The sequence below is a fragment of the Loa loa genome, assembly GCF_000183805.2.
Source record: "Loa loa unplaced genomic scaffold supercont3.446, whole genome shotgun sequence".
In the NCBI taxonomy this organism is placed as follows: Eukaryota; Metazoa; Nematoda; class Chromadorea; order Rhabditida; family Onchocercidae; genus Loa; species Loa loa.
In genome coordinates, this window is record NW_018108626.1 from 30404 (window position 1) to 38763 (window position 8360).

The 8360-nt window shown below is 28.6% G+C and overlaps 1 protein-coding gene across 1 annotated transcript; it reads left to right on the plus strand.

The window, feature by feature from the left end:
• Positions 1-3223: 3223 nt before the first annotated feature.
• On the plus strand, positions 3224-8284 carry LOAG_10553 (hypothetical protein; the record flags this gene model as incomplete). Its single annotated transcript, XM_020448188.1, has 9 exons — positions 3224-3238; positions 3690-3861; positions 5477-5527; positions 5755-5898; positions 6277-6426; positions 7051-7165; positions 7437-7581; positions 7762-7820; positions 8098-8284. 9 exons carry the CDS (start codon positions 3224-3226, stop codon positions 8282-8284), a joined length of 1038 nt encoding a protein of 345 aa, XP_020301645.1.
• Between the last annotated feature and the right edge of the window lie 76 nt (positions 8285-8360).

Below are 8360 nucleotides of genomic sequence, written 5' to 3' on the forward strand. Positions count from 1 at the left end.
CGAATTATGATGATTAATGTATTATTTTGAGTAAAAATTTTTTGTTAAAATGATATGAAAATGAAATAAGAAAAGAATCATTGAGAGAAAAATTAGCAAAAAAAAAAAAGTAAGTGACCAGTTGAAGCTTTCGTTTGCTTTCAATTTGGCTATCATTGTAATATATTCTTTTCTCTTAAACTTCAATAAATCATTAACGTTGAAAACCAAATATTCCGTGTAATGTTGGCAAATTTACAATTGAAAAAAGAATGAAATTTTTAAAATACATTTCTCTCTGATGCCTATTATTTAATGTGACGTAATACCAAATGATACAACAGATGTAAAAGCTGAAATCATTTATAAAAAGTACTTTTAACGCTCAAGTTAATTTGATCAAAATACGTGGGTGGGTTACAGGTATAATTTACAATGTATGCGTTAAATGCACGTATATTAGTGTCATTAACAATTGAATAAAGTTAATGATAATGTGAAATTATTATTATTACTAATATGGTTACAGTAACACTCACAAGTATTCCACCCACTCACATCCACCCACACATTCACTTACATATACAACTACCCGCCCACACATACACTCCGCCTACGCATGTACATACGCCAGCGCATACTCTGTATATTTAATAAGAATTGAATAAGTTAATAATAGGATATAATCTTTATTGTTACAGCAATATAGGAACAATAAACACATACATTAATAAAGAGACGTACCTTTACATTAAGCTAAATGTTTTAATTGGTTAATTTTGGAACAAACAATTTTCAAATTAAATTTGTTTTAACTAATATTAAAAATTGAATCAGTATTAGTGTTGGTCAATGTAAGAATTTGAATATAAATTAATATTTAGTTAGTATTAGAAAATAGATAGGACGAAGTATTAATAAGTTAATAGATTCTACCAACCAAATCATAGTTGTATTTGGGAAATAATATTTGTTCAAATTTTGAAAATAACACAATAAATGAACGAATGAAGAAATTATTTCATTTATTTAAATGATTCCATCATTTTGAATATTTTCAAAGTTAACCAATCGTTGAACAAAAGGAGAAGCTGAAAATTGCAAAAAATGACAAAAAGTTAAATTATTTTTATATATGTAATGCAAATATTTGTTTTTTTGCATTTTGTTGGATCATCCAATTCAATTGCTTAAAACTAAAGCAATAATTTGATTAATTGTAATTTCAAATGTGAGAATTTGTAAAAAAATGGTGTGTGAATTGCAATTAAATTAAAATACAATTTTAGAAAAAAGTATAGAAAAATGGGGAAAAATTAAAATGAATCTCATTATTAATGTTATTATCAATATTTATGTTATTATTGAAAGGGAAAAATTAATATTTATTATCAAAACAATTTTGCAATTAACAATTGAATTGCATCTTGCATTTCATACCAATATTTAACCACAGGTAGTTAATTGAAGTGTTATATTTGGTGGAGTGAAAAGATATGTAAAAAGTATGGTGAATTATAAATGGGATAAATTCATATTTTTACGGCTTATTTATTCTGAAGTAAATTTGGGGTAAAAAAAAATAAGGAATATGAGTACTTTGAAAAGAAAATGAAAGGAATACGTTTTAAATTTAATGGCCTTTTATAAATATGCTTTTAAGAGCTAAAATGGTAAAAAATAATATTAGCTCATAAACTACATTTTATTATTAAAAATTCCATAGTAAATTTGATACGTTTGTCGACAAATTTATCAAAAATTGTTATGTTTATATTATATTTTCATTCTATTTAAAACAGTTTTTTTTCTTTGTCCATTTATGTTTTATAACTAATTGGCCAATTTTAGTAATAATAATAACATAAGGCAAATGCATTTATTTCTTAGATAAATCAATAGATTTTATTTCAAACAAAAATATCTTATGAAGTATATTTTCTGTTGAAAAATAATTTTTTTCTTCCTAAAAATTTCAGGTTAAATAATTACTATTTCTATTGTTACCTGTTAGTCTTTATCTAGCACTATGTATTACTATTAAGCAATTCTTACTAAATATTGATCAACCGTATCCGGAAAAAGAAACATTTCATTTTTTTTTTTTATACCTTGTTTGATGGCTTATTTTTCTATGAATCGGTATTTAAAATTTTTATATTTTCTTATTATCATAATTATTACTCCTTCCTCTTAACCTCATATTACCATTTAAATTATCATAAGAATTCACGAATTTTCTGTTTATCGTAAAATTTAAGTTTGTATAATTAGTGAAAATGATGATAAATAACGATGATATAGTTTTTAGTCCTTCTTTTCATGTTTGTCCTTCAGGAATACAAGCAATCCAATTTAATGTTATTTATGAATAGTCAAAGTATAGGAAGTGGGTGGGATATTATCAGAAATGTTCATTGACGAAGAAGAAGAAAATTGTCCCTTTCCTGGGTTTTGCCAATTATACCATTCATATTAAAGCATAAATATTTCCATAATATTTGTTTCACTTCTTTACGAATGAAACTTAACAATCCTTGGTTATATGCTAAAATTTTTTTTGAAATTTTATCAAACTTCTGAATTTCTTCAAATTTTTCTTATCTTTTGTTTATACTAATATTTTGGTAAAATATTCATAATAGGTTCCTCATTATTAGCTTTCATTTTGCAATCATACTATTTCAATCAACATATACTAAAAACAATTTATCGGAAATGGATATAATAAATGTTTAGTTTGAATGGGAAAGAAGGAGATAAAATAAGAAGGAAAAGAGAAGAAAAACGAAGAAAAAACTGAATTACTCGAATTCATTAGATATTTCTAATTGAAAATTACGACAGTGTCATTCAGAGATTCAAATTTAAGGTGAAAAAAAAAAACAGCGACAATAGGTTAATTCTCAAGACATCAACGAGATAAACTTTATTAATCATTGCTATCAATGAATACTACAATACACTGTTGATCATCATTATAATATGCCTTTATGACATAGCCCTTTATTATCATCATTTCAATGTCTCATCAATTTGCTATTATCATAATTTCTGATCGCTGTAATCAAGATTATTATCTATTACTTTCATTTCCTTTGTTATCATATCATAATTATTTTTATGTGAATGTTGTATTCAGCAATATTTTATGCTCTTTAATTTTGTTTATTGTCTCATTTCTAATTATTGCAGTTCAACTTTTGCGAATATTTGCTTCACTCAAATTTTACAATTAAATCAAATGAAGCGATTTGGAGTAAGTTGACTAAACAAACTTCAACGATAATAAAATGTCTCATAAATTTTCTTTTCCCTCTTATTTCCCTTACTTTTTCAAAGGGTTCAATTATAGTTAATTATATATTTCCAATATAAAGTTTCATTCATGACTACGAGTATTCAATTTTTCATGTTGTGTCCTATAGGAAAACTATATGTTTCCTTGAACGAAAATGATTGCTTAATTTCAACGCTAAAGGAAAAAAAACTGATTAACCTGATCGCTGTGATTATTTATCAAATCCTAAATACGGTTAATAACTGGGAACAGTAACCAATAGATTGGATTAGCTTTACAGTAGTACCAATGCTGCACGATTATTACCGGATTATTGGATTGAAATTTACTAAGGCACACATTTATACAGATTTGTTAAAGAACAATTTCTAAATGACTTGTTAATTATCAAATAATGTACTGATTATAGCGTGAGGTAATATCAGTACATGTTGGACAAGCAGGTGTACAAATTGGAAATGCTTGCTGGGAATTATATTGCTTAGAACATGGCATTCAACCCAATGGTATGATGTTTGATGATCAAGTTGTCGATTCGGAAGATGATTCATACAATACATTTTTTGCTGAAACTATTCATGGTATCATTTCCGTTTTCCTGAACAATAACATTTAGATAATAGGCCTTGATTACTCATTAAAGTTTGTTGCTTCTTAACATCAAAAAGCCTAATTGTTTGACTACAATAGCGCAGTTACTGCTGTAACATAAATATAATTAGTGTATGGTTAGTCCTGATTTGTTATCTGAAGTGATCAATCGTAATATCGTATCTGAACGTGATCAATCGTGATTTCTTAACTGAACGTAGCCAGTCCCGTCCTGCTTTGTTACCTGAACGTAACCAGTCCTGATTTGTTATATGAACGTGATCAATCGTGATATGTTATCTAAACGTAACAATCCTCATTCGTTATTTGAAGGAAACCGGTTCTGATTTGTTACCTGAACGTAACCAGTCCCGATTTGTTATCTGAATATAACCAATCCTAATTTGTTGTTTGAACGTGATCAACTGCGGTATATTATCTGCACGTAACTAATCCTAATTTGTTATCTGAACGTGATCAATCGTGATTTGTTAACTGAACGTAGCCAGTCCTGTCCTGATTTGTTATCCGAATGTTATCAGTGTTTATCAATCCTAATTTGTTGTTTGAATGTTATCAATCCTAATTTGTTGTTTGAACGTGATCAACTGTGGTATGTTACCTGAACGTATCTAATCCTAATTTGTTATCTGAACGTAATCAATCGTGATATCCTACCTGAACGTGATCAATCGCGATTTGTTAACTGAACGTAGCCAGTCCTGTCCTGATTTGTTGTCTGAATGTAACCGGTCCTGACTTGTTACTTGAACGCAACCTGTCCTGTCCTGATTTGTTACCTGAACGTGATCAATCGTGATATGTTATCTAGACGTAATCAATCCTGATTTGTTATTTGAAGCAAATCACTTCTAATTTGTTACCTGAACGTAACCAGTCCCGATTTGTTATCTAAATATAACCAATCCTAATTAGTTGTTTGGACGTAATCAACTGTGATATGTTATTTGAACGTAACTAATCCTAATTTGTTATCTGACGTGATCAATCGTGATTTGTTAACTAAAAGTAGCCAATCCTGTCCTGATTTGTTGTCTGAATGTAAGCAGTCTTGACTTGTTACTTGAACGTAACTTGTCCTGTCCTGATTTGTTATCTGAATTTTACCAATGTTTATCAATTCTAATTTGTTGTTTGAATGTTATCAATCCTAATTTGTTGTTTGAGATCAACTGTGGTATGTTGTCTGAACCTATCTAATCCTTGATATCTTATCTGAACGTGATCAATCGTGATTTGTTAACTGAAGGTAGCCAGTCCTGTCCTGATTTGTTGTCTGAATGTAAGCAGTTCTAATTTGTTACTTGAACGTAACCTGTCCTGTCCTGATTTGTTATCTGAACGTAACCAATCCTAATGTGTTCTTTGGAGATGTCAATCATGCTTTACTGTCTGAACGTGATCAATCGTGATTTGTTAATTGAACGAGATCAATCCCTATAACATTCGAAGTTGCTGTTTTTATAATTGTTCCTTTAATAATAGCTGCAAAACGACTTCAAATTGTCAATGAATGTTCGAAGAATATTTATATAATCATATAATGTTGAATAAAAACAAAAAATATCATGAAGTTTTTTGCAGGTAAGCATGTTCCACGGGCAATTTTTATTGATTTAGAACCAACTGTTGTAGGTAAATTTTTTCACTATGATATGATATAATATTTTGGTTTTTATGTGATAAGAATACCAATAGACATTTAACTTTTTTAAAATACAATTTTTAAATTTTTATTTTCATTTTTAAATATTATTAAAAATATTGTTCATAGTGATGTTTTTTGACAATATTCTTGAAATTGGGACTTGAAAAATGAAAAAAATGAACTTAGTTTTTTTGAGAAAAAATTTAATTGCCAGATGAAGTTCGAACTGGAGCTTATCGATCATTATTTCATCCCGAACAACTTATAAGCGGGAAAGAAGATGCTGCTAATAATTATGCCCGTGGCCATTACACTATTGGAAAAGAAGTTATTGATGTTTGCATTGATCGCATTAGACGTAAATATTCGATTTAAAAATTATTCATTTAATTAAATGAAAATGAGTGAATTTATGAAGATAGATTTTTTTTCACTGAATTTCTTTATTTCACATTTTCATATTTTTAAAATTGTTAGAAGAAAGTTACTATCTCATACTTTAAGTGACTAAAATTGGGATGTTTGTCTTTTTTCTGGCTTTCTACATTTTTGAAAAACTATCCAAGAATTACTTTATGTCATTTCTTGAAGTAAGAATAGAATTGAAATATCACTTAGATTTGAAATATATTGTATTTCTTGAGTCTTTAAGTATGTTTATTTTTCAAGTCTTTAAAATATGATAAAGAGCGGAACATATTTTAGATATGCTAACAATTAGTGCAAATTGATTTAGGTATGAGTGATATGTGCAGTGGTTTACAAGGATTTTTAATTTTCCATTCATTTGGTGGCGGTACTGGAAGTGGTTTCTCAGCATTGCTTATGGAACGTTTGTCCGTTGATTATGGCAAAAAATCAAAGCTTGAATTTAGCATTTATCCAGGTTTATATTTAAAAAACTACTTAAAAATAATTTCTTTGTTATTCATCAACGAGGAATTTTTTTGGCTTTTAGATTCTGAAATTTCCAATTCAGCAAAATTTCCTAATTTAATAATATTACATATTATATTGAAGCTCCGAGGATTAGCACAGCAGTTGTTGAACCATATAATTCAGTCTTAACTACACATACAACCTTGGAACATTCCGATTGCTCCTTTATGGTTGATAATGAAGCAATCTATGAAATTTGTCGAAAAAATCTTTCCATAATAAGGTTAATTCATAATTTTATTATTTAAATGTAATTTTAAAGTTTACTTAATCTACGAAAGTTGAAATGAAGATGAAATAAAAAGGGGGAAGATAGAAATGCCATGTAAACTTGCTTATTACTTTTTTATTATATTTTGATAACAAAGTATTCGCATTATCTATTAAAGTTAATTTCGTTACCAATTTTTGAACTTAAAAGAGTTGGAAAAATATCTGATTTCGTTTTGCACCTTATTTTAACATTTCTTTGTGCTTCTTAAATTTGTCCTTCAAAACTTTCATTTTCAATTTCGACCTACTTATACGAATCTTAATCGTTTGATTGCCCAAATTGTCTCATCGATAACAGCATCACTGCGGTTTGATGGTGCATTAAATGTTGATTTAACCGAATTCCAAACAAATTTAGTACCGTACCCACGGATACATTTTCCGCTTGCTACATATGCTCCGATTATTTCCAGGTAATACTGAAAATTTAATTTTGCATTAATTTGTCAGAAATGGATGGTAACACATCCTTTATTAAATGGGTGTCATAAGCAGAATAAATTTGCATAAATGAAAATAGTTCAATAAACTGAATAGAATGATTAAACAGTAGTGATATTTGGTGAGACAATGAAATGCTGTGGGAGAGTTACTTTATCAAATTGATAAGGTGATATGCTATTAATACTGATGTTGTGTTACGAATACATTGGAAATCTTTGAAATTTGCAATTTTAATTTTAGTGAGCGTGCTTTTCATGAACAGCTAACGGTGCCTGAAATAACAAATCAATGTTTTGAGCCTGGTAATCAAATGGTTAAATGTGACCCGAGAGAAGGAAAATTTATGGCATGTTGTTTACTTTTTAGAGGCGATGTGGTCCCTAAAGTAAGCTGATCATTGCTTTCATTTTTGGCTTAACATTTTTGATGCTTATGTTTTTTCAATATTGAAAAAATTTGAAAATAGTTTCAAACGTGGAATTTTAAAACGCCTAACTTTATGGACCAGCAAATGGATAGCGAAGTAGACAATTATGAAGGCTAATAAAAAATGTCTTATTTAAAGGACGTTAACATGGCTATAGCAGGAATAAAAACAAAACGTTCAATTCAGTTTGTCGACTGGTATGTTTCTTTGTTGTTTCAATAATTTTTATTCTTTGTTGTTCCAATAATTTTTTGTTTCAATTAACCTTTCTGAGATTCATTGTTTATAAGTGGTGAACTTATTATATATGAGTGACTGATTAGGACTAAAGCTTATTACATATGAGTGATTGATTAGGGTTAAAACTTAGTGCATATGAGTGATTAATTAAGGCTACGACTTTTGCTCGGCTCACTAATTCATCAATAAATTAAATTGGAATTATCGGCTTTTTAAATTTTGCAGAAGATTTAGGTGTCCAACTGGTTTCAAGGTAGGCATCAATTACCAACCGCCGACAGTTGTACCTGGTGGTGATTTAGCAAAACTTCAACGAGCTGTTTGTATGCTAGCCAATACAACATCAATTGCTGAGGCTTGGGCTAGGCTTGACTATAAATTTGATTTAATGTATGCAAAGCGAGCCTTTGTTCATTGGTAAATTGAATTTATCCATCCTTTTTTGATCAAATTTTCGCATCTTGTTGTGGCAAATTATGGAAAATTTCCAAATTTTA